At 43.2% G+C, this 27,107-nt stretch overlaps 1 protein-coding gene across 1 annotated transcript in view; it reads right to left on the minus strand.

The window, feature by feature from the left end:
* The window catches only part of LOC142563702 (organic cation transporter protein-like), a 143,034-nt gene that overhangs the window by 878 nt on the left and 115,049 nt on the right, over positions 1-27,107 (minus strand). The window contains exons 4-12 of the mRNA XM_075674301.1: positions 26,310-26,762; positions 22,365-22,465; positions 13,729-13,883; positions 11,796-11,964; positions 10,971-11,118; positions 9,906-9,997; positions 6,715-6,929; positions 3,803-3,984; positions 1,532-1,677 (exon numbers count right to left, since the gene is read on the minus strand). Coding sequence (XP_075530416.1) covers positions 1,532-1,677; positions 3,803-3,984; positions 6,715-6,929; positions 9,906-9,997; positions 10,971-11,118; positions 11,796-11,964; positions 13,729-13,883; positions 22,365-22,465; positions 26,310-26,675 — 1,574 coding nt within the window. The 5' untranslated portion in view covers positions 26,676-26,762. The remainder of the gene's footprint in view (positions 1-1,531; positions 1,678-3,802; positions 3,985-6,714; positions 6,930-9,905; positions 9,998-10,970; positions 11,119-11,795; positions 11,965-13,728; positions 13,884-22,364; positions 22,466-26,309; positions 26,763-27,107) is intronic.

The raw sequence follows: 27,107 nt of genomic DNA on the forward strand, positions 1-27,107 counted from the left end.
TTGGAATGTTAATTTTATGAAAGATTGGTGTCGGACTGAGGAGATCAATGGATGCTGTGGTTTTGCAGCCCAGAAATATAACGTTCAGTGAAAAACGCGTTATCTAGAAGATTCGCAATGTTATGCCGATTGTGACACAGCAGCTTGATGAGAAACAATTGTCGCGAAATACGCTGCATGTCTCTTCGTTCAATTGTCGGTCTCAGTTTGTAACATGCGACTGCTTGCTAACGCCATGGCGTTAAAGGCTCCGCTTGGCAGAAAATTCGGCGTTGGCTTCGGCTGCGGTGACGTTGTCCGTATGATAAAGGTCACCCTGAACCATGCATCCAAATTCACGCAGGCCCTTCATGTGGGGTGCATACGCGTTACAGAACTAATTGAGTTTCTCAAGGTAAGATGCGTCAGAAAAATTGTAAAGTGTGACTTACACACAACCTGCAGACCCGACAGCGACGGATGGTAATTTGAATATACGAGCAAACATATTTCTGTTACCCGGAAACTGAAACACAAACACGTTTTCCAGCTGCCGTTTGAGGTCTCTCTTAGAAGGAACGGCGTGCCCCAAAAAACTCGTGTTCGTGCACAGCGTTCTATGCCAGCGATTTCAGGAAAACCTGATGGTTACATAACCTACAGTTGGCTGGGAAGCGTGAGCAGCAATCAGGAATCATTGAATGCTATCACGTTCCACTCTTAAAGGCGAAGCTTAAGCGTCCTCCAAATTTTCGCATCAATATTACTTACGTCTAAACTGACTTAAAGTTGTGCGCACTAGTCAACGATCGCGACACCTACAATATAAGGAACATATTCACTTGCAGGTCACGGCCTTTGAGGGCTACATCCTGTGACCTAACTCTACCAACTTATTAAGAATAATACTCCAAGAATCGCAAGGTCGCCATTGAATAAGGCAGCTCCTCCTATAGAAACGCCTTCCAGCGTTTCCAAAGCACTTGATCCCGGTTCATCCAACTGTTATCCCAGAAGTCGACAGAAAATCTCGTCTAGCAAACATGGTTGTTTATTATCAGTGTTTTTCGTTGGCGCCTTTCGCGTAGTTTTTGCACTAACGTCTACGCAGAGGCAAACGCGATCTTAGTTGATCTGGAAGGTGATCTTTAATAAATAGGCGCGTATAATTACTACAGCTTGACGTAAACTATCGTGCTTTTCGGCTTATTTGTAGCCATCATACTGGCGGCACCTTTGTACATAGGCGTCATTTTTTTATTATTTCTTCCCCACCGCATCCGGCGAATGCGCTTCCAGTGTTACACTGTGGGTGTGTTCTGTGCAGTAGTGTCGTGGGCCCGCCACGCTAACGCCAAGCTATGCGATACCCACACGCAAAAGTTTAAGTACGTGCAGCCTCGTGGACTACATATGCGTGGATCTGCTACTCTTGTCAGTAATACTTAACGATTGGTAGTCCAAGTAAAAATAAGTTGGCTCATCGTTGCAATTTCTTATAGGAAAGTTATTGCTGGGAAGTAAATATTACGAGGACACCTCTGCTACTTACCTTGAATTTCCCAGCTCCTTGGATTCACGTATCGTGTCTGGAAGGATAACCCTGAACGTTTCCGGTAGCAGTAGCATCAGCATGGAGGCAAGTGCAGCAAAGCCCACCAAGGTGCCCATAGGTACAGAGTCACTCAGGTATGTTCTCTGCGCGAAGCAGTCATCCACACGCTTTACAAATTTACGAATGCGTCAAAAGTCGGATGGTGACGACTGCAGTATGAGGGTCCATGAACAAATCCAATGATTTCTTAGTTTGTGAGGATTCATACTTGATCTGAAGCGCAAACCATGAGGGCTCAAGAAGGAAAGCCAGACAGGATGAGCCGTGCATAAAAAAGAGAAGAAAGAAACAGGCGAAATAGCATATTTCGATATATTGCATTTCACTGCAAATGCAACAATGTGAGTCCCCAGATTATAAAGACCACTCTCAGAACTCGTGTCTATAAGTATACGATGTGGGAGCTTTTGTTTTTGTTTTTGTTCTTTTTGTTTTTTATTGCGCATAGCCGTGTGACAATGAACTATTTATGTTTCTTAGCCTTCTGGAGGGTTCGGAGCGCGCTTGCGCAATGATGCGCTTTGTTTTGATCTCTATGTCAACTGATAAATAGGCTTTTTTTTTTTTTCAGAATAAACTTCAGCTTGACATAGCGTTCGCCCTGTCCAGTTTTCCTTCCTGAATCCTCATTTCTTCCGCTTTAAATAAAGTATGAATTATTTATAGTAAGCGCTGTGCTCTGCAACACTTGTAATAAATCCAGTGAAGTGGCAAACACTGTTGCACCGAAATAAAATGAAACTATAAAACATTTCAGAGCAACGTTAGCTAATGACACTTGTAAAGACTGCATAGCTGTCCACTTTCATAAAAGATGTCGCTCCAGCTAACGGCCCATCTTTAAGCAGGAGAAATAATAGATGAGGTTGCAATTTCTTATTCCTATAGAAAAGACAGCACCAAGGGCTATGTCCTAATACATGTTACCAAAGTGTCGAATACTACCTTGTCGTTTTTAATTTTCTTAATGAATCGGAGCCTCACAGCAACTTCTTCAACAGTGCCAACGTCTGTGACAGCTGTTTTTCAGCCTGCACATTGCATTTAAACAGCCCAAAAACTTTCGCATTCCGTTTTGCTTCTCTTATTGGGTTTATTTATGGCTTTTGAGCACGTCGATGCGTGGGCTTTTGCATAATCCGTCTCTATTATAGCTCGTTGACCCTGTCAAAGGGCTCGTACCAAGGTCAGCAAAAGGAGGACTGCCTCTGCACAGCGCTTGCACCACAGGGTAGCCAGCCGCTTTGAGAACTGGCTAACCTCGCTGTCTGTTCGTCTATTTCTCTTCCTCCTCCTCCTCCTCCTCCTCCTCCTCGTCCTCCTCCTCCTTTTCGTTCATGCGACACCAAGTCGCCGATGCAAGCACCGTGCCTCGTGCCGTTTCGATGCTCAAGTTCGCCTCACTTCCAGAGGCAGGTGTGTGCCCTCGCTCCTGTGTCTAGCGTGTGCTAGAGATTGTTCTAGAAAGCGAAATCCACAGGAGGCAACAAGGCCCGAAACACGGAAAACCACCCCACCGAGGTCATTCTTTACATTCATCCATTGTCGCGCAATGTAAAACATGTGGCCCGCGGTTACAACGTGAACGTTGTTTTGCCACTCACGATGCAAAGTGTTGCAAACCTGTGCCATGATGAAGGAAAGGACATGAAAATATGCAGGAACCTAAATACCTAACCAAGTTTATAAAGTGTCTTTTGTTTACAACAGTGCACGTGTTATCAACCTTTTTGGTAGGTACAATAAAAATGTAGCTGCTACCACAAACGGTCATTGGCAATCTGCTGTAGTCCTTACCTCGTTTCTGTCAAAGTATAATCGAATCAAATGGATCCCCTTTAAAATACTAACCATGTTGTTCTCCATAGTCTTAGGTATACTTTACTAATCTCATTTTGCGTCGAATAAGAGCCGCGTGGGTTCGTGCAACTGATAACTTTCAATGCCTGTATTACGTATTTTTTTCTACAATTCCATGTAGGAAATCGTTCTGCCTATTTATTGCATAATAATGCATATGTCTCATGTGAACACATTTTTTCATGGATACGTTAAATTCTTTTCACACATATTAATGTTCTGCGGTGATTCAAGACAGAAAATGCCAACTATGGCGTACCATATCTCCGCTACTGCATACACATTAAGAGATGGCCCTGACATCTTTGACTTCGCCGGCAACTTGTTACTAGCAAACTGTTTCATTACCAGCTCAAGCAGCAACGGGACGGTCGAGGAGCCAACGCGCGTGCCGATGAAGCAGGCGCTTACTCCCAGTGTTCGATACAGCGTCGGGAACACTTCGGCTGCAAAAATCCACACCAATGTCAGCGACACGGACGCCAGCATTTTGCCTCCGATTCCGCACAGCTGCCGTGCCAAGGTCCTATCTAGAGAAGAATGAGAAGTAGTGGTTGGGAAACCACGGGGAAAGTCAAACTGTTGATTGATTTCATGACGGCTACTGGTTGCACAACTACTGACCCTACAGTGATCGCATTCTGTCTCAATTAACCCTACACCTCACATCGCATTTGGCTCACGGATAATTTTGTATGTTGTACTGAGTTCTTCAGTTGTTGATAACTTCATGCCTTGCATTATTTTAGACTTCTCAATGACATCACTGAGGACATTATACTATTATTTGTCGGTTGCGTATAATATGCGAATTTCTGCTGGGAAAGTTGCCTGAACCAGGGCGCATGCGAAATTGTTAAAAAAAAAGAGCGAACACACGAAAGCGTCAAAAAACTGCGCAGGATGCAGGTAAACTTGCACGCCGGTTTCAAATCTAACTAGAGTTGCAGTGCACATACATTTCAACTTTTTCATCAGCTAGCGATCCGTCGATGTTGCTTATTTAGGACATTGCTACCTTATGGTCAATACAAAGCAATGTTGTTATATTTTTTATATATGTATAGCCTTCTTAGCTTAATAAACGTGAAGTGATACCATCTAAGTGGCTATCTATCACTTTGATGCTATCAGTGTTTATAAGGGTCTGTTTTAGGAAAAGCGTATACAGTATGACATAAATAACGCGGGGCAAGCTATTTAAAAAGTGCCTCCGGGCCTATGTTGGTCTCTCATCTTTTACTTTAGAGAGTCAACGGCAGCTGAAAAAAGAGGTAGATCCACCTGTGCTTTGCAGTTGAAGACAAAATTCATCCTGCTCCAGGGATCGAACCCAGGACCTACGCCTTTTCTGAGCGCTCTCACCGCGTCTCGCTGAAGTCGTTGAAATACAGTGTCTTCCTGGGTGAGTTGGAATTGAAGATCTGGTGTACGAACCGTACGATTTATTGCGAGAGGCGCACTAGAGTGACGACATTTGACCGACGTTAAGTAGAAGTTTAATTACCTTCCATTATTTTTATCGGTTAACATCATCATCATCATCGCCATTGCTGTAATCGACATAATCATCACACACTAATAGGTAATGAGCCGAGTTATACACCTAGTGGTACAAACCCAGTAATGCCAGGCGCACATTCGCAGTGACACAGACAAAGTGGCCTCAGCGATTCCTTTACTGGACAGCATTTTCATGCAGATCGGACCGTCAGTTTAGAAATAGGCTTGCAATAGATACGCCCGATGCGGAAAACTGCTGGTAACTCGCCCAGGAAGACGTTATCGTTAAAATAGAGGCGACAAGATACGCAGGTGAGACCATCGGTGCTTCCTTTCAGCCACCTCCCGCAAGACATGTAATATTTTTTTTTTATCAAGAATTAGCAAATATTTCAGATCGGGTAAATAATTTATGAATTGCTTATATATTCCACAAGCACTAATATCTAACTGTGCATGGCGTTCGAAAATATTGCATAAAAACTATAGCTAGCTACATGCATGCTAATAACGGCGTTTTAATGTCGTGCCACGCCACGCGTACAATGATGTGCATTGTGCGCCCGACGCATTCAGTACTCTCGAAAGAGGTTTCATACACCTAATCACTGACTTGGCTGATTCTGTATTCTATATATATTCTAACGGGGATATTGTTGCCTGATTCTGTAAGTGAGTAGCTACGTGCCCCTGTGGGCTAGACCAATGCGCACCGGCTTAAGGCGGCGAAAATACGATTGAGGCAAAGTAAAAAAAAAGGAATTGTTGCAGTTACAGCATGCCTTCTTCGTCTTACGCGGCCATCAAGTCAGTCGGTTAGTAACTTTAGTTCTACGAAAGCATTTTTCCAGTGTTCTGCTTTCGCGCTCAAAATCTCTGTGGGTCGGACTCAGTGTGGTGCAAAATTTTTCTCGTATTGCGCCGGAAAGTTCGAACGCAGAAAAAAATTTAGACTGGAAAGCACCTCCAGAATTTTTCAGAATTTCGTTTCCCAAATACGTGCACCATATGACAGTCAAGTTTACGCAATTGTGTAAGTACATATTAATTTTAGTAAATTAATATTTCTTATTAGTAATGCATCTGTGATAAACAAATTACACAGTTTGCAGAAAGCGATTGGTAATAAAGCGCTGTTGCTGTCATCCGCCTATGTCATAGCACCAGTTTACTAAACAGATTGACCCGCCGTTAGCGGGAACACGCGGCGGTTTATTTCCCTTACTCCCCTAAGCAAAAGTGCATACCTCCCTACACCCATCCCCCCATTCCTTTGGTATTGCACGATAAAGAAAGAGTTTGTTCTCCACCTATGAACCTAAATTGAAATGAAGGACTGTAGTCTGAAGTTGGCTTTGCGAACTTTCCAGTTCACTTGTCTATTCGCCTTTTTATGACTTTAAATTCTGGGGAAATTCAGCTTCTTTTTTTCGGCAAGCCTGTGGTACCCACAGGCATGCTCAGGGGTGTATTTCATTGCTTTTCGTTTTTCTTGTCATGTTATGCGCATTTATTTTTTTGCTTACTAACATTGACGCCGTAGCATACGTGCGTTTACCTTTGGGGTGCCGTAGGCGTTTACCCCGAAAAATAATTCGCCCCTTTGCATCACATATAAGGAATGTAGGGATAATTAGTCGACAGCAAAGCTGTGGACATAACTGTAACTCCACTGCGGCTTCATGCCAGAAATTCATGGCTCATGAGATTCGCGTCCAAGTACAACCAGGCGCCGAGTGGCGAAAGTTAAGTATTACCCAGCGGGAGTAAGCACACTGCGAGGGTGCTGAATGCGACGCCTCCGTACACCGCGAGCAGTGTCGGACGCCTCCTGCACCACCGTATGGCCACGTAGCAGACGATTACTGCTGGCAGCTCGACAAGGGCTGCCAGAACAAAAGTCAGGTAGGGATCGCCGCCCAGGCTGGTCACCGATAGCTGCAGGCCGTAGAAGGTGATGCCACCAGCTGTCCTGCGTTGGCCACATCTACATCTGTTGTTTTACTGGAATACATGATGGAGTGTAAAACATTGTTGCTTTGTGTATCTTTCTTTTTCGGGTTATGAACACTGCAGCCTGTAAGGGCAAAACGAGATGATTTTGAGCTAACAACTTCACCGCAGCAAAAATGGACGTCAGACTGAACGCCAACTGCTGTGAACATTGTGGACCTCGGAAGGTGCCTACAGCGTCATTGGCCAACTTGTTAAGGCGACAGAAGATCATACTTTTCAAGTTGATGGTGAAACCCTTGCGGCTCTTTATATGCAAGGCCTCATGACTTTAGGTTCACAAGCAATCTGGAAAAATTGGTGACAATGTTTATTCTGGAGAATGAAAATGATATGAATCCATTAACCTTAGTCTCATAGATTTGTTTGTCGTAATGTAGAAACATTACCGTTTATAAACTAATTATAAGTAGAATCAGGACTGTATATAATTCAATAATTAAACGAAGAGGCTGGATTTAGAAGGGACGTTTACCAATAATCACATCAACGCCACCAATACTTAGAACTTACTGTCTTCAAGACACGATTCTATATTTTCTCTAGAAATTAGGATTTCTTTGATGTACTCGTTATAAACAAGAATATGCAGTGCACGTACAAGGCGTAGAGGGCTGACACGTGACTATCTTAAGAGTATCTACATAAGTTTAACAGCCACGGTATTTATTCGCTAGAAGAGTATTGCACTTATTGACAAGAATGTCGGGAAACGAAACAGAGCATGCTCAGTGCATGCTGTACGTGCTAACGCTTCAATAGGTTACCTCAGAAGGAATTACATGTAAACATTAGAATTATGATTCCGGCGACGTAAAGTAAGCAGATGCAATTCTCCTCTTCAATAAAGATTACAATTAAATATATACATACGTACTGCCTAAGAAAGTATTAGCAATACTGCAGTAATGCAGCTTTTTTCCCGCCACCCCATTTCTCCCTTTGTTGAGAGATGAAATAAAGTTTTGATTGATTGATTGATTGATTGATTGATTGATTGATATCTTTTATTCCAAATTTATGAAACCCTTTACAGGTTTGAATGTTCTTTTTTCGGTTGGTGATTCGCAGAAATGTTTTGCCGAGGCCGTACTGATAACACGTGCAGCCCCCATCATGGCTGTCTCGAAGAAGGGAACTGTGAACTGTGACCCCGCTTACCGGACGCAGCCACAACGACATAGTTGGTTGAGAGGCTATGACGACTAGTGGTGACCCCTCTCTTGAGAAATATACGCAAGAACATTGATACTTGAAGTGATGAGCTGTAGCCAAAAAAGAAACGTCGCTGTACCCAACATTTTGACAAGGCTACGTGTCTTGAGGGAAGCAACTGCTTTCTTTAGCAGCGTTTTTATGTGCGTGTAGCTCTCTCGCCCCTACTCGTAATGGGGGAGGCGGAGCATAATAAGTCGGTGCATGGCATGAGGTCACTGATGTGAAACTGTAAGAAAGAGATAAAAACAAAGAAAGCTGACAGGAAATGAAAGGGGGAGGGACAAAGGGAGGCTTCAAGTTATGATAGTAAATGGGAATAGGGGGCCTACTGGTGTTGGGTTCTTTCAACAAGTGGAGATAAAGGCCGGAAATGGAAAATAATACAACAGCGTAAGTAGGTGCGGTCAATCCAGTGTGCATGGTTGTCTGAGAAAGCAGAAATTATGCGTAGAATCTCTGCGGAATTCGAAAAAACCAAGAGAGATAAATGAAGGGGGTGCGGAAGTGGCGACAAGGGAATTAGGTAAAAAAAAACTCAAAACTGAGTTTCTTTGAGTTCTCTGGCCCTGTTTTCTTATTTCGGCTCTTTTTACTTTCAGGTTACAGAGCGAATATTCACGTAGTTCATGTTTTGTATGAAAGACAGGCACACTGGACTGGCAGTGCAGGCTTATCCGCGTGCATTCTTTCCCGCTTTCGCTTTCTTTTTTCTCTCCACTTCTTGAAAGCTCCTTTCTATGACAACACAAAACCTTCATTTTCTGCCCTTTTCATTTGTTATCCCGCTTCTTTTTCATTCTTTCCTGTACTTTTACATCAGCTATATCATGCCACGTACCGGCTGGCTCTCATTCTCCTCCCCACTGAGTTTGCGGGAAACAAGCTACGCGGAGATATAAACGTTTCAATAAAAAGCAGCTGCTGCCACAACGAATACACGGACCCTTGTAGAAATGTCGGCACCGGCCACATTCCTTGTTCGAGTACGGCTCAGTACTCCATCGCCACTCACGGTTATGGCCGTGTACAGGGTCGCTCGCATAAAGGCGTAACAGTTCATTGTTATTCAAGAACTAATATGAGCTCCATGTTGAGCATAAATTCCAGAACATTATTTTTTTCATTTCTCGCCATCATTGTTAGGCTTCGCACGAGGTAATTTCTTCCGTAAAGTAGAATAAATGCTGAAGCTTTAGCGTCTTCAATACTAGAGATGCGTTTCCCTTTAATGTGCATGACCGTGTACGTCCCGAAGCTGTCCATTTCTGATGATTCTTCGATGTGGGAATTGAAGTTTATTTTGTCGCGTGCTAATCGGTTTTGTTGCATTCTTAGGCCAACTCGCGCGGTCATAAAGAACTGCTTCTGTCAACGTTGCCTGAAAGCCTCGCGGCTGCTGCGGATGTTTAAAAGCGAGCAATAGCTACGGCGGACATGTGGAATTTCCTAGGCATTTAATCCGCCTGTGTGATTAGTTACGTTTGATTAGCTTATTTTTTATAAACGTTTCACGGGAAAGAAGTTATCTATATTAAATTTCAATATAGGCTTCATTATCGGGGTCTATAGTATATTATGACAGAAGAGAGAAAAGAACATATCTTTTCAGAAGGAGGAATATAGTTCATTCGTGGTCTTTGAGCAAATATCAAATTTTGTTTATAAACTTCATGTGTTGCCCAAAATGCGCACTGGTTGCTGAGATTTTATCACTTACGAGGCGTAAACCAGTATGACGGTGTAGAGCAGCATTCTTCGGCTTCTTAAGAGGTCTATGCAGCTGGCCTTCTTCCTGGCGGCTTCTTCTTCCTAGCCGATTATACAAAAAGATGACGCAGAAGAAACCTTAATAAAAGCCAGAAAAAAATGCAGGACCTCTTATTCGTTGTGTGCCGTATTTTCTCATCAGAGAGAAAAATTCTGTTGCTGGAGATGTTACCTCAAGTGTCGAGTGAATATACATATATGGATGCATATGCACGCAATGCTCAAAGAAACCAAAGACATGGACACTCATAAAGTTGATAAGGTATCATTCAGAGATGTAGTTCTCCAACATTTAAGATTTAGGAAGCGCTTTTGTTGCGCGCATTCTGTAAGCTGTGTTTGGCCCCTGCAGCAAATTATGCAGAGAAGTTTAAATGAATTTCTGCGAGGAGTCCAAAATTTGGCTGATTTATTCCCGCTAGAGAGCTCAACTACGTTGTGTCCTTCCTGCGAAAGACTGGTTCATTCGTTATGATTACTTGCAGCAGCGATTGAGTTTGCTGCATTGAGCAGATAGGCTGTCGCAATTTCTAAAACTTCGGCGTCTCCAGAAGGGCAACATTTTGTCTGGGCTCCATCAATTGCATATATTCAAGTATCCCCTACACATATAGCTGAAGAAATTGTGGCGCGAAAATAATGCAGCCCTGCTATTACATGAAATATTGATTGGGCCAGCTCCTACAGAGCATGTTCCCCTATCTTTTTTTCTCTGTTTGTGTAGCATCTGCGAAGAGTGTCATCTTCTGTGATTATTTATTACCGATTTCTGCATAGAAAATATAAGTTGGGTGATACTCATGATATTCGGCCTTGAATAATGAATGTATCTTTGGAGCTATAAATTTAATGAACTTCCACTTGAATCAGATTGTAAATGTATCACATTTTTCTTCCCATAATTTGGACAACCTAATCTATGGCGCAATAACCTTAGGCAAGGCGCTCGGTAGGTGCCAAATATTGTACCTACAATCATAGAACACGCTCCTTTTTCTAAAAAATTGCCACGTACCTGCAGAATTTTCTTCCTTAGTTGCACTAGGACCATATCTATGTCGCCCACTTGTAGCCCATTGTCCGTGCAGGCTTTCAGTATTACTTTACGGGCTTCAGAAAGCTTTCCTTTGGCTATAAGCCAACGCGGAGACTCCGGCAAGAACCTGTAGATGCATATAACGTAAGTGGTAAGCTACCAAGAACAGCTATACCAAAAAAGATACAGAATAAGGCCCAAGGGAAACGAAACGCAGCACAGTATGGCATAACATCAGGTGATTAATTCAGGCCCTTTGCCGGCGCAAGCTGCAATCAGCTAGAGCAAGACAATGTGAATTGGTGACCGCTGAAAGATGCGTTCGTCCTGATGTGCACGCAAAAGTAGGCTGATGATGATGATTGTGGTCGTAGTTGTGATGATAATGATGATTACGATTATCAGTATAGAGTAAAATACATCATGTCGGTCTGCCTGAAATTTCTCAAAAGGGGTTGTTAAAAGAACGGTCATAACGTTTTGCATATTTTGAAAGCATTTTTTGTGCAGTTTACAGGGATTTTGCCACTATATCCGTGGCCTAAGTAAACTGATATTCTGTCTACTACAGATCTAGCTAATTTTTTCTTAAATGCAACCTATATTCATGACGTTGACGCAGTCATTCCCGAGGAAACAAAATACGTTTCACTCTTCCCATGTATTTGCGTTCCAAATCCACGACCCAACATAGCGCCTCCGCAATAGAAGCTTTTCTCGAACATTTTCCTGTAAAGTTGGCATCGAAGGTATGCTCAGTAGATCAATAAATCATATGCGCTGTACACAGTGCGTCATTCTCACCACGACCAAACGACGAATACCAGAAAAGGGACGCTCATAGCCCACTGCAGCGTCCTCCAGTCTTGGAGGAACCAAGCTAAGCCTGGAAGCACGATGATGCCCAGAGAGAAGCCAACGCCAAGCGCAAGAGCTGCAGCGGTCCTCTTCTGAAGGCCAATCACCTCCATTACTGCAGCCGCAGGGTAAAAGACGAGTATAGTGTACACAATGTATAGGGTCGCAGCCGTTCGATACTTTTGCTTAAAATCATATACATCATTGTTTGCATTGTCTCCATTTATGCATATCTAACGTTTAGGGAAACCGATGTTATATCTGAAACGCATTGAGTCTCCCATTGTGATGGACTGCGACTGATGTAATTTAGAAACATGAGCTCACGGCGCAGCTTTAAAAAAAAGCATTTCATGGCAAGACGGCCCTGTTGCTTGACGGACGTCGGCTTACGTTCCAAGTGAGACAACTGAACCAATAGAAGCAAATCTTTTATTATTATAGCTATGTGAGGTGCAGACAAGGGAAGCTTGATCTGGTTTGAGTATGCAAGTGAGTCAGTAGAAGCAGTAGTTACATTTTTTTCGCTTGACCACAAGTGCAGTTTATAAGTCTTACCCGGTAATCAGTAGATTGAAATCACATATATATTTCAGCTGTTTACAACACCTCGCCAAATGCAACCCACCGTGGTTGTTTAGCGGATATGCTGTTAGGCTCCTAAGCACGAGGTCGCGGGATCAAATTCCGGCCATGGCGGCCCCATTTCGATGGGGGCGAAATGCGAAAACATCCGTGTACTTAGATTTAGGAGCACGTTAAGGAAGCCCAGGTATTCCAAATTTCCGGAGTCTCCCACTACGGCGAGACTCATAATCCGATCGTGGTTTTGGCACCTAAAACCCCATAATTTCATTAATTTTTCGCGAAATTCAAACTTGCAAAATGTACGAAGTTCTAAAGGTTTAGTACCCAAACAAAATGTCATTATGAAACATGCCATAGCACGGAACTTCGGCTTATTATAGACCATCTGGCCTTTAATGTTCACCTAATGCCCTGTAGAAGAGCGTCCCTCTCTTTTTGTATTTTTCTTCTGTTTCTGCATGCCTCCTTTTTATAAAAATATGCACTGTCAGGAGCAAACCCGTGACATTGTTCTCAGCTAATTGGCGGCAAATCAAAACTATCAGCCGGACTATCAAATCATGCGTTCTCGTAACTTCTGATTATTTGAAACTTATTTCAGTGGCACATAATTGCTACGAGCAGGAGGATATCATGGTACCTCTCTCTTCTTATATTGTTCCTTTCTTTATGATATTGAACTATTTGAAAGAACATATTAGGAGCATCCGTTCCAGCACACACGTCCACAGTCCATCTACTTTATTGCCCTAATGCATGGCACTAACTTATTCGTGGAACAGCTTTACCAGATCGTTCATCATAATGTAACTATGAGTATGGCTGTTCAACATAACGTCTTCTGAAAGAAAACTAACTGATGTTTATAATTAACTTCGCAAGGCTGACAGCGAATATGTTAAACAACAGAAAGACAACTTAGTATGTTTCTCAGGCTCAGCAATAAGGCCCCGAAAATTCACTAGTGCTTACAAATGGCCGATCAGTCATTGAAAGTTTTCAACCAAAACGTGGAAACAACATGATCGTTTCTACGTTCCTTGAATAGTTCGAGACAGGCAAGTAAGTAGAAGCGCAGTTTTTTACCCGCACGCTCGCTATTCTGTACCGTATATTATGCCGTCACATAAAAGTGCTAGTACTCACCTGCGGGCGAAATGAAGAAGTGATTCAACGTTACGATGCGACGCTTCAGAACATAGCAAGAACGTACAACCGTGTATTCCGGCTAAGTGCGGCTACAAAGCAAACAAGTATTTGGGCAGAAGCAAGAAAACAGCAGTATACTTACGTAGGCAGAAAGACGAGGACTGTCCCATTCCTAGGCCGAAGCCCAGCAGCCCCCTAGATGCAAGAAGGGCGGACAACCATGGGGACACCGCCACGGACACGCTTCCAACAAAGCAGGTCACGTAACCTGTTATTACCATCGGTCTGCGACCGAACCTGACAAGTAGAAGTAAAGGTGAGGAAATCGCAATAATATTTTACGAATTTCAATGCCACGTGGGCCTCAAAAAACTGTCCCAATAATTTCTGCACCGTAATGTTTACTATTTCCATTCTTACGTTAACTACTGTGGTGGATGTACCGCTTTTTGTGTGTGTGTGTGTTCCATCTGGCTAAGGTCAGTGCTCAATGAAGAATATCCAGTTTCGCTAATAATATACGGAGACTATGCCTATTTATTTATTTATTTATTTGTTTATTCCAAAGTACCTTACAGGCCCCAAGGGGAGTAGTGAGTAATGGGAGCACCGATGCATGAGAGCTAAAAATGTTTACAATGATAACGTGCTTGCGAAACAGTGTTAAAATAAAAACGCTAAAGCAATACAAACAGTTCTCAGGAAAGGAATGAAAAGTAGAGTTCACGGTAACATAAAAAGCGGAGTGAGTGAGTGAGTGAGTGAGTGAGTTTGTGAGTGAGTGAGTGAGTGAGTGAGTGAGTGAGTGAGTGAGTGAGTGAGTGAGTGAGTGAGTGAGTGAGTGAGTGAGTGAGTGAGTGAGCGAGTGAGCGAGCGAGCGAGCGAGCGAGCGAGCGCATAAACTTTTATTTGATCCAGCAAAACGCGATAAAACGCGCACCCGGCTAATCTCACGACGGGACTAACAGATCTAGTCTGCCGGCCCCATCGCGGGCGCGCTGAACGGCCAGGATTTGGTCCTAAATAACGGCGCTTCACAGGAGCGCGTCCCACTCTTCCTTGGTGAACTTCGGGCCCAGCGACCCACACTCCCAGAGCATGTGAGACAAAGTAGCAACCTTACCACAGGCCACGCAATAACAATTCGGATAAATCTCGGGATATATGCTATTAAGGGACGCCGGAATCGGGTAGGAGTTCGTTTGCAGGAGTCTGAGTGTGACCGCCTGAGTGCTGCTTAGCTTGGAGTGAGGCGGCGGGAGAACCCTTCTCTCTAATTAAAAGAATTTCGTGATTTCGTTGTGTGTGAGAGGAGCGTCTCTGTGTCCGGGGAGAGAGTCGCCCGATCCGAGGGCAGCGCGGTCGGTAAAGCCACGCGCAGCCTCGTGGGCAGACTCGTTGAGGTGCAGAGGAACCCCCTCAATCGCCCCGACTTGTGCAGGAAACCAAAAGATGGAGTGTATGGAGGTGTCGCCGTGTTTGGCGCCTTTCAGAATTTCAATTGCCTGCCAGGCTACCCGGCCTTTCTGAATTGCACTGAGGGCCACTTTCGAATCGCTATACACCCTTTATCTCCGACCGTCTTGAATGGCTAGTGCAATGGCCACTTGCTCGGCCACCTCGGGGTTCGTCATCCGGATGGAAGCATAACTGGCGCAAAATAACGCCCAAAGTGCAAGCAGATAAAACAAACAAAATTGAAACAACAAATTGAAAAGCAATTGGAAAGGAGAAGAATGCCCACAGAAAGAGACAAATAAGCCTGGCGTACGTAGCGGCGTATTACATTGAAATGAGAGAGAGAGAGAGACATTGCACATATATGATGCCTATTATTTGACATGACATGCGTACAGATTTACATATATTTATTATGAAAACTGCGGGTCCAGTAGTTGTCTGAATTTTTCATTACTCATTTGCGCGACAGTGCTGTTAGGAGGCGAATTCCATATCCGAATTTCTCATGGTAGAGCCGAGAAGTTAAATGCGTTAGTTTTCCCATAAATGGGAGCAAGGCTTAAGCCATCATAAAATCGTCGTGATGTGCAAGATGCGCGTTCCAATGGCAAGTTTGATGGCTTCATTTGGTGAAGATATCTATGGAGCAAGGACAATAGGGCTATGCAACGTTGGGCACTTAGTGATTGAAGGGAAAGGATGGGAAAAACACGGAGAATGCGGGAGATGGAAATTCAAGGCGATGAGAAAAGCGTGAACAAGGTGAAAGCAGGAGCCAACGTTTCGACAAAAGGACTTATCTTTTACAAGGCGACTTGAAGAAGACAAGTCCACTTGTCGAAACGTTGGCTCCTGCTTTCACCTTGTTCACGTTTTGCTCATCGCCGGGAAAGGACGAGTTTCATTTGAGCAATGCTTGCCTGGTAGTTGTAATTGCGGGAAATGAATCGACCAGCTCGATTTTCATGGTAGGGAGCTCATATAGAGGACGCGAACTCATGCTGGGTGCGTACAAATGATAGGAAGGCTAACTTACGTTTGTTACACGGCCAGTTACGCAAGTTGCGACGAATATATCCAAAACATTTGTAGCGTTTGCTCATATGTTTCTGATATGAAAGGCCCAGGAAAAGTTCGGTGTAAGTATAACGCCTAGATATTTATATACTGATGTCTGAGATGTTAGATTTGTATTTATATAATAGGAAGAGCTATGATATGAAGTTTTTCGCGTGAATGTCGTTACTTTGCATTTAAATGAGTTAAGTTTCATTTGCCAGTCTTCACACCGTTTGGTGAAGAGATGAAGAGCCTCTTTAAGAATGAGGTGATCATCAACGCTACGAATTGGTCGATATATTATACAATCATCGGCTGAAACACGCATGCAGCATGAGATGTTGTTAGGCAGATCAGTGATGTAAATAAGAAAAAGGCAAGTGTAATAGTACGCTGCCCTGCGTTACACCGGAACTGACAAATGCAAGGGGGTCGTAAAATTATTAACTGTAAATCGCTGACGATTTGTTAGAAAGTGACGAACCCAGGAGAGCAATAAGTAGTCTAATTTGAAAGGATAATTTGGAAATTAAGCCGCATTGAGCTACACAATCGAAGGCTTTGGAGAAGTCCATAAAAATTCAATCTGTTTGAAGGCTAGGGTCCATGTAAAAATGTAAATCTGTAGTGAATCGCAGTAACAGCGTCACACATGACAAATCTTGTATAAACCCACGTTGGTTATTAAAGAAAAAATTGATTCCAGGTGATTATATATGTGAGATGCAATGATAGGCTCAAGGATTTTGCAGCAAATTCTTGTCAATGATATCGGACGATAGTTTTCTGAGGAATTCTTGCTGCAACCTTCTGTACTGGTATCACTTTCGCAGTTTTCCAATCTCAGGAAAGCTGGGCTGATGATAACGACTGGCGGAAAAAAATACAAAATTTTGCTGGATAGTGTGATTTTATTAATAAAGTTGTTACCAATCAACTGCGATTATATTCTTTCAAATTTTGGAGTTATAATTATCGACACCGGCAGACCTAGTCAACTTATGGTTATTTATGAGACCTGCGATACCATATTCTGTTACATCGATGGGTCGCATGTACTGGCAATCTAGATCAGTGACTTGCCGCAAATTTTAATGGTCTTCTGTAGTTTTTATGTATGAAAAAATGCAATAAAGACTACTGGGCATCCTTTGTCACTGAGTGGAGCTTGATTACCATCACTTAGTGAAATGTGATGCGAGCCACTTTTATGTGAAATCACCTGGCAGAATTTCTGGGGGTTGTTTTTAAGTTGTGAAAGTAGATCTTGACAGTAGTATTTTCTTTAGCCTCTCCTAACGACGAGCAGTAATCTTTCAAAAATTATCTATATTTATCCCATACTATGGGCGAGTTTGTACGCTTTGCCACTTGCGTATAACATTTTCTTCTTGTTCCCTAGCCTTTGAAGGTACTTAGTGAACGAAGGGTCCTTTCTATGGCCTGTTATTCTGATTGGAGGGGTATACGTTTTCACTAATGCGCTATGCTTAACATTTGGCCTGTTATTCTGATGAGAAAATACACGTTTCGACTAATGCACGCAGCTTACCTTTAAACAGAAGCCAGTTTTTGTTGAACAGGTGCCAGAAAGAAATGTCTATAGCTTTTTATTAGTTTTGTGATAGTCTCCTCTATTGGAATCGCGGATGATTTTGTTTGAGATGCCTCAAAGTTGTAAGGAGTTATTGAGGCCAATTTGCAGCAGCTTGTGATCGCTGAAAGCGTATAAGCAAACAACTTCACGAACTGTTTCGGGAGCGTTAGTGAAAACTAGATAGATAGAATAAACTTTATTTTCCAACGGATAAAGTGGTCTACCCACCCCCCGACACGCAGTTCAGGGGGCGAGTGCCGCCGCCTCAGATGCAGGCTGGGAGATCTTGGGTCCCAGCAGCCTCTTCAGCCACTTGGACGAGCCGGAGCTAGAGCTCAGAGTCCGAACTGCGCAGCAGGGTCTCCCAGGTTTCTCTACTACCTATTTTGTGCGTTCCCCCGGGAGAGTATGGACAATCCCATATTAGGTGGTCGAGGGTCCCTCTCGCCCCACAAAGAATACATCTATCGCTGCTGGCCTCGGGGAACATGTGGTTCGCCATAACCGGGTGCGGATATGTTTAAGTTTGTAGTTGTCTCCACGCGACCGCCTGTCTGTTGTTTAATTTTGGGTATGGCGGGGATACCAGTCTACAAGCCAATCTATAATGCTGCGTGATCTCCCCATATTTTAGCATGCGCTCTCCGCTCTCTCGGTCATCAGCGGCCCCGTAGCGGCTCGGCGGTAGAGATCTCGAGCGAACTCGTGGGCCGCCTCGTTGCCGGGGACGGCATCGTGCGCCGGAGTCCAAATTATTTGAATTTTTCTATTTAACTTTCTCTGAAGACTAAATCTAAAGTGTTCGTGCCACGGGGAGCTGCGTAATCATTTGGAATAAATTGAAGTCTAACATTTAAGAAAAGAACTGCATTGATGTATGACAAGAGGATGATCGGTTATTCCAGTCAATCAAAGGAAAATTAAAGTCAGCAATGAGACAGACGATATCATCTTGACAAAGTTCCAGAGCTTTGGAAATAGTATTGCGCAGTTCGACAAGAAAGTACTGGTTTGCGTCGGGAGGACGATAACAACATCCCATCAGGAGCATGTTCCTGTAGGTTTGACATTTAGCCCGTACTATCTCAGTACTCGAATCTACACTAATCACTTGTGAGGTAACTGTTCTTATGGTGCTCAGGAGTACGCCACCACTTTTCCTTTCAGTGCGATCGCAACTGAACATGTTAGATGTGCTATCACATGGAAATATTTCGTTATCTCTTATTCCAGGGTGTAGCCATGTTTCGGTAAGAACATTATAGAACCGCAGTCATCAAGAAATGAGGCAATAGCGTCGCGTTCGCGCAACAGACTTCGGATATTTGTGAAAGATATCGATAATTATGGTGTGTTCGCAGGTAGCTTTGAATTTGTACGATTCACATTATGGAGATTGGTTTGCTGCTATTTCCTGCAAGGAACAACAAGTTTTGCGAACGCTATCAAAAATATAAAAGACCTCCCCAATGCGTATTCGAAGGGTTGATAGCGTAAAAGGATTAGTTTCTGTTTTGGCGAACGCAATTAGTTCCTTTCTTGCCTGCCGGGTAGCTGGCAAACATTCGGGAATTGAAATACCAGGCCTGTTAAGTTTACGTGCAAACAAGATAAGGCCTTTGTCTTTGATAAATATCATTTTCGCAATAATAGGCCTCACCCTTCCTTCCGTAAGCTTCCCTAATCGATGTATTCTTTCAAACTGCGCGGTCGGGAATTCCAGGCCCAATCTGTCGGAGCAAATTTGACGCTGCTTTCACATTCCTGTGACAGCTGTGTATTGTACATGAAAGTTAAAATTATTATTCTGTCTTGGATAAATATAATGGTTAGACAGGCGCTTGCGAGAATGGAAGTGGTATGGGGTATAATAGATAGATTAACCTGGTGAGGTGAAGCGCCACCAGCAATATATATATATATATAATGTATAAGGTTCAGGGAACAATGCAGGTATAGTTTAAAGCGCTTGGGTCAATTATCAGTAGACTTCAAATTGCAAATCCTTCATTTTCAGCGCACTTAGAGGTGTTATATCCAAAGCTTACTAATTGTCCCTGCCTCTCTGAGATCACAAAGATGGCATTGAGTTCATACTTGCAGGATAATGGGGCACCCTAAGGGTAAGGCGTACCGATAGATTGAAGTGTGAAGGGTAAATGTTTTCGTATGCTATAAAACTTCTTATAAAATACTTGTTTTTCTGCCATTCTTACGCGTTAAACGAAGCATGTAGTCGATTGTTTCTAATCACCTTGCTGAACTGTGCGAGGCACATTGTTTGTACTTCGTAAAAGTACGAAGAAGCAATTAAAGTAAGAAAAAATGAGTATAAGTAAGTAACAGTCTACACTTACAGACACGGAGGGCAATTCGTGTTCGATATGTGGTAAAGTTGAACATATCTGGCGTAATTAGCTAGATTACAAATAAATTTAAAGCCCCAATTTATCGGTATTTCGATTGCACTAAACGAGTTTCACGTGGGGCCTTCAGTGAACTAATACTTTCTTTATCTTTGGCGAAAGTAAGGGCCAGGTAATGGGTTACGCACACGGAAAGTTAAAACCTGATTGCGACCTTTGCAATAAATTAGGTATGCAAGCGTTCCGAAGCTTTATGAGTCTTTTATGAGTACGCAGAATTATGCCCATTTTCTCCACTGAATTTCAAATCCCCGGAATTCAAATTTAACAAAAATGGCGAAATGTAATGCTAAATCTGTTTGCGAAGTTACCTGCACGCGGCAAAAATACAGCATTTGCAAAATATTTCTTTAGCAAGTGTTCGAACATGGTATACGACCATTTTAGCTACGTTTCCCAATGTCTCGATGAGTTAAGTTAAGAAGAACCTTATTAGGTCCTGAAGGTCAACCCTAGGTTGACGCGGGCCGCTCCCACGTTGGGACTGTCAGTCCGAGCCCTTCAGCCACATCGCGGGCCTTCTGGACTGCCCGTAATTGGTCAGAGAGTGATTCGCTGTGTAGCATTTGCCGCCACCATTCTTGTTCCTTGTCACAGTCTGTGAAGGCCGCGGGGCCCTGCCAAAGCATGTGGTCAAGAGTAATGATGCCATTGCACTTATTACAGTTGATTTGAGTTTCCCTCTCCGGATAGATCCTGTTAATAAAATCTGGACTGGGGTATGTTCTTGTCTGTAGCAAACGTAATGTGACCGCTTGGGCTCTGCACAGCTTACCGTGTGGCAATGGGTATTCCCGTCTGCTTAAATAATAATGCTTCGTGATTTCATTATATGTTATTAATTGATCCCTGTGTTCTCCGGGTGAAATGTAAGTTGCTCGGTCTTGAAGAGCACGGCTAGAAAGTCTTCGTGGTGCTTCATTTGCCACCTCATTGAGGTTTCTGCGAGCTCCGTCCAACACCCCCAGATGTGCAGGAAACCAGCGGATTCCAATCCTCTCACTGTTGACCTTCTCTAGTAATTTTGTTCCTATCCGTGTTACATATCCCTTGGTAAATTTGCGTATGGCTGTTCTAGAGTCGCTGTAAATATGTGTCCACCGATTAGCCCGGATGGCTAAGGCGATATCTCGATAACTCTAAGTTCACAAAGTTCTTGTTTTGGGAGAAATCCGAGTCATCCCAAGCGAAATGTGAGACGAAACTCTAGCGTGCCTGGCCTCACTACACGCACTCCAGATAACCACTGAGTGTTGCCCTTTTGTGCGACGTACGAAGTTCGTAGTAGGCTTCCTCAGTGTGCTTCTCGAACTGAACGTGTCATCTTCGCATTTGTTTAAGGCAATGGGCAAGTTATGAGTAATGTCTTGACCAAATACAACCTGTGCGGAATAATGATGACCGTAGCAATTACTTAAGTATGCAACAGCCTAGAGCGCTATATGTGTGTTTGAGAACAGCGCAAAATTTGTCCCGCTGCTTTGGAAGAGCTCTCAAGGCAACCGAGATCAAATTTAGTGAAAATGAGAGGGGTAGTGGGGGGGCAATGAGGGCCTGTTCCTGTTGAGTAAATCATGTGTTGAATATTTAGTTCCTTTGCAAAATTTCTTATCAGCTTGTAGAAAAAGCTATAATCGGGCCGTGTTTCTAACTGAGTCGTCACGTACAGGCAACGCTTTCAAGTATATAGTTTAATTGCAGGCTACGAAACTTCTGTTTGCAACTGCTCGAAAGAAACAGCTTCATTGGTAATTAGGTCGCACAAGTTTCTTGTGCGTCTTTAATTTTCAAATTGTAAGACGTATCACAAATTAGCAAAAAGCTTAACATGTAATTATAAGAAATTTAAAGTTCGGCTTCTCACATTAATTTATTTCTCACAGATTCGCAGACTGGAAACCCTTTGACCTGACATAAACTAATGCAACTTTCCTGTGTGAGCCTTTCTGAATCTACGCTATAGACTGGTGATTACGTGCAAGGAAAAACAATCACGCTCATCAGTTATATGCACTACATTCTGTTTCGGTGCAACGGTACAAGAAGCCAGATGTTTAAACCACTCTGTATAATTATCCTTCTGTGCCACTGGATGTCTTTCTTCTTCTTTTCGTCAGTAATGCTAATGGGTAATGCAAGCATCAGTGAAAAGGATAAATAAGTAAATAAGGTAAACTTCTTGCTCACAGTTTCTTGGGAAGCATGAGCAAACGGTTTACGATATGAAAATATGACCTGTCTCCAAGAGAAGATGCCAGTGTGCCCGCGAGCATTCCGATCATGGTGGCCGTCTGCACTAGGCTTCGCATCCAGGCTCGATCGCACACCAGGTCCCACTGTGCCGGGGACAAGCAAGCGGTCAGTGATGCACTGCGGGGCTTCTAAACGCAATGCCTGTATTTACTTCGTTAGACACGTCACACCTTAGTCGCGTGGCGACAAACTGCGCCCAATGTACAGAGAACGTGGAACGGAATATATATTCCATAAACGACCTGCTTGCGTCTTACGTGATCGCTGCTATTAGGAGTAACTACGGCTCCCATCTTTCGTGACTCATCGCGTGCGAACTTATCTGCGACAAAGCAACTGTATCGTTTGAATACCATGAAACGCACGCGCGATATTAGGTGAATAAAAAAAAAGGGATCATGAAGAAGCACGACGCGGGAATACTTAATTATTCACCGACTTACCTGCAACACCAAACAATAACCTCTGTGACAACGCCTGAAAACTTGAGTACGTTTTTCAAAATGCAATAATGAGCGCTAGCTTAAGTTCGTTGCTGTTGACTTGAAAAGAGAACAACTAAATACTTTAACGTGTGCTTAGGCAAAAGAGGAGAAACTATGCCAGTTACAGCGCCGCCGAAACTGCAAATTTGGGGCAGCAACCTTGCGTCTAGCAGTTCAATATGTGTCACCATCTAGTCGGTCGCATGATCCACACACACGCACGGTGCTTCTGCCCCGGTTATTTTGCTGCGTGTAAGCATCAGACGCCATAGCGAACAGAGTGCCAGTTGCATGTACCCACGTAAGACAAATGCAGTGCTGTTTTATATTTGAACCATACTGGGCGAGCCGAGAAGCATAGGCCCGTAAGTAATGCAGGAACAATGAAATCAATAACTGAAATATGTTAGGGTGGCACGTGCTTGGCGATATTTCCATTTGGCGCAACTAGCGCTGTCCCAGGGTTTCTCGCTCGCATCCGAGGCCCTCCGGCTGACATTTCAGCTATAGGTGCCACCAATGTCGGTTTGATTAACTCTTTCCCACTGGTGTAGCGCTCTCTCATGATCGATTGAAGGCGCATGGTCGTGAAACACCGTTGTACGAGGTTCGTCCTTGCGGCTTCGAAATCGAAAGTTGCAACTTGAAGTGTAGCGTTTGTTTACCTTCCTTTCTATGAGGGCCAATCATTAACGATGCATGCTCGAGTCCTCAAATATGTGTGGATGCACTGCAGTGATATTGTGCGTTTGTGAACGGGAATTAGCGCTTCAATGGTCTCGACATGTCTGCTTCAACGCTGAAGCTCGAAATAACTTGATCACAGTAGTTCATAAGTTCCACATCTGCGCCTCTAACGGTTTATAATATTGCTGATACTTCGGCTAGTTGGGTATGCAAGGCGCGTAAAAATATGAATGTCTTCATGCACTTCGCGCTATTATGTTCAATAATATTACGCGTTTTGACGCTTTATGCGTTCCTGTACATAACTGAGTGCATAAATTATTTCAAGGCGCGATCTAACGCCAACTAAAGAAAGCCTGTGCCGCCTGAAGCCACGTACATTTCGGAATAATCTCGGCAAACGCGCACAGATAATGAGCAACTTTGCTGTCTAGGCGAGATGAAACGTAGCGAAAGTATAAAACACCATCCACTTCCCGTGAAAGGTCTCCCGCGTCCGAAATCGTAACCCGTTTGGTCTGAAGCGGGAAAGATTGACCCCGCCATGTCGATGAAAATGACAAAAAAATAATTGTCGCCATCGACACATCTTTCTTCTAGGTCGTTGTTATTTCAGCACGAGTGATGACGTGTTTCCGTAGAATGGAAATTCTACGGCAATAACGATAAGGGCGGTAAAACGGCAAAGGTGTACACTGAAATATCGCAAGCAGCTACAGTCGTTTGCCGAACACGTGATAGATGGCGCCACAATACCGCGCCGAAACGAACACCGAGGTTTCAGACGGTGCGTTAATAGTGCATGCGTCTTGCAGCTTTCAAGCGCAAGTTTGTTGAAGCCCCCCTCGAACGGATGTTGATAAGAAGGTGCCCGCATGTGGAGCAGCACTGTTAGCAAGAGGGAACCGGTACCTCCATCGCAAGTTTTTGCAATCGTATTCTTTCGATTCGTTGTGTAACAACTTTGAGCCATGCGCTCGACCAGAAGCATGCGCCTACATTCTAAGGCTCAGTTTTCTATTTGCGACATGTTGTGGCACATGTCCGCATATGTACACAAGTTCATCAGTTTGTTTCCTTCTTTTTCATTTTCTGCCGCAAGGTTTATGGATTAGCATTGTATAACCGTAGGACAGCGTAATTCTGACAGGAGTAATAAAAGGGGGCCTCAGAGTATTTACATTTATATAACCATAATGAGCTTGCGAAGGACGATGAAAAAGAGAGAAAAACAAGTTCTACAAAGATGTGTTCCCGGCTTCCGTGTTAATATGTCTGCAATAATTTTACCCTCAACCTTTTATCACCGCCACGAGATTGCATTTCAAAAATGGGTGTTGAGATCGTTGGCGACATGGGACGCCTGTGAATGCTCTCACAAAATGTGTCCTTAGCACGGGATTTTTTAGGATTCATTATGCAGTAGAGCTCCAAGTTCAATAATGATAACTTGGTCTCGAAGAAAATGTTGTGCTATATGAAAACACTATAACAATGCTTTGTACGAAACTTTTCCTTTTCCTCTCGCAAAATCGCGCTGTGTGATTCCTGCACTTGTATTTGATTATTGTATACATATTAGTACGTATATTCGTATTAGTATACATTAGTATGAGTGTATGTATATATGTATGCATGCACATATGCGTATGTCGTCTATGTATATCGAGTTTGATGCGTCTGAAGTATTCAGTTTTATTTTCATTTCTTTTTAGCTGCATTGCCACAGCTTATTTTCTGAAATTACTTCGTATGTACTTCTCTTCATTTTTTTTCTGCACAAAAAACAAATTTACTGCTCGTACGACCATGTTATCTTTTTTTTTCTTCAAGTTTCCTGTAAAGTGCCTAGACTTATGTTGTTATGTACCTATACTACTGCTGCACATGGTCGAATTGTACCATAGGGGGCCAGGCTTCGTCAAGCTGCAGTAATGCAGCTTTTTCCCGTGACCCCCTTTCTTCCTTTGTTGAGAGATGAAATAAAGTTTTGATTGATTGATACTCGAGATACCGAAGGTGACAGATATTTACCATGCCTATCGATGATAACGTTCCCTACCTTCACTGTAGAGTGGCAGCGAGTACTTGTAGTTGACTGTCAAATATGTGCTCAATATATGTCTTTCCAAAAGCGGGAACTTGAAAATAAAATTCTCTAGCACATAGGTTAAAAAGTGGAGCGATATTTATATTTCCAGCTACTGATATTAATTTCCTGCTCTTAATAGCGAGATCTAAAGCCGCACTTACTTTTGCCTACGTACGGCAATGCCTAACAATACAAATGTCTAGAGCCAATAAAAACAGTGTCAGTCTATCGTAACCTACAGCAAGCTTCAGTAAATAAAATATATACAAATATTTCAATATAATACGATTAAACCTGCTTTCAATGCTTGTGGCTGGATTATTTTGTGTAAACCTGCCGTGGTGCTTCAGTGCCTATGGCATTCTGCTCCATAGAGCAAAGTGGCAGGTTGGATACCTTGCCGCAACAATGGCCGCATTTCGATGTAGGCTAAAAAAAAACTACGGGTGGTCAAAATTAATGCAGATTTTTTTCACTGCGGTGTTCTTTTATTACTTACTCTGTGATTTCGGAATGGTTAAGCCACAATTTTTTTTTCATTCTAAGTCACAAAGCGCAAAGAACCTTCGCTGAGTTTCGCACAGCATCTAGTATAAAAAGCACTGTACTGATGCTTAAGCATGCAAATGCAGATAGAAGAATGCACGCATGGGGTATACTCACTTCTTTCACCAAGGAGCCTCTGTAGTAGCTGTTTCCATACTCCCATCTGTCACACGGTATTGATGTGTTTCCTCGCACCAGAGCACCTGCTTCCGTAATATCAAAGTTGAAGGCATTGCATTGATTGCCACGATGAGCTGAAGAAGCGGCATCAAATGATGAGTTCGGCAGCACATGCGCTTTCCATTGTTCAGGTGTAATGCTTCCGGCGATGTTTTCGGGCATGGCACACCAGTGCTCCACGGCCGGAAAGAAGAAACTGTAAACAACGAGGTGAAGACCGTTCGGCGCTTCTCGTAGCAGAGTGAAGAGGTAGACGTTTCTCTGAAACTTGCCGTAATCTCCTATTACGCTGCTGACATCCATCGTAACGTGTTCAGCGAAACTTTCGTTGCGTCGTGTCTCCGGGAAGCAAATGACGCTTCTGCTGCTTCACGCCGCTATAGCGAATGCCTGTAACAAGAAACGTCAGTTGTTTTCTTCTGGCAATTCCATAAGGTTTGCAATTCTCAATGAAAATAATAATAAATTAATAATAATAACAATAGTATTACTACTACTACTGCAACTACTACAATAATGTTAATAATAAAGAAGAAGAACAACAACAGCAACATCTTTATATTTTGTGCCGACGCACCTGCACGGCATAGAACCGCTGAGCACAAGGTAGGCGGTTTGACGCCCGCCTGAGTCTGCGGCATTTTGAGAGGGGCGAAATAGGAAAACTGCTCGTGTACTTAGATTAGGATACTCGTCAAGGCACACCATGACGATCAAAATAATTCTGATGTCTTC

The sequence above is a fragment of the Dermacentor variabilis genome, chromosome 11 (assembly GCF_050947875.1).
Source record: "Dermacentor variabilis isolate Ectoservices chromosome 11, ASM5094787v1, whole genome shotgun sequence".
In the NCBI taxonomy this organism is placed as follows: Eukaryota; Metazoa; Arthropoda; class Arachnida; order Ixodida; family Ixodidae; genus Dermacentor; species Dermacentor variabilis.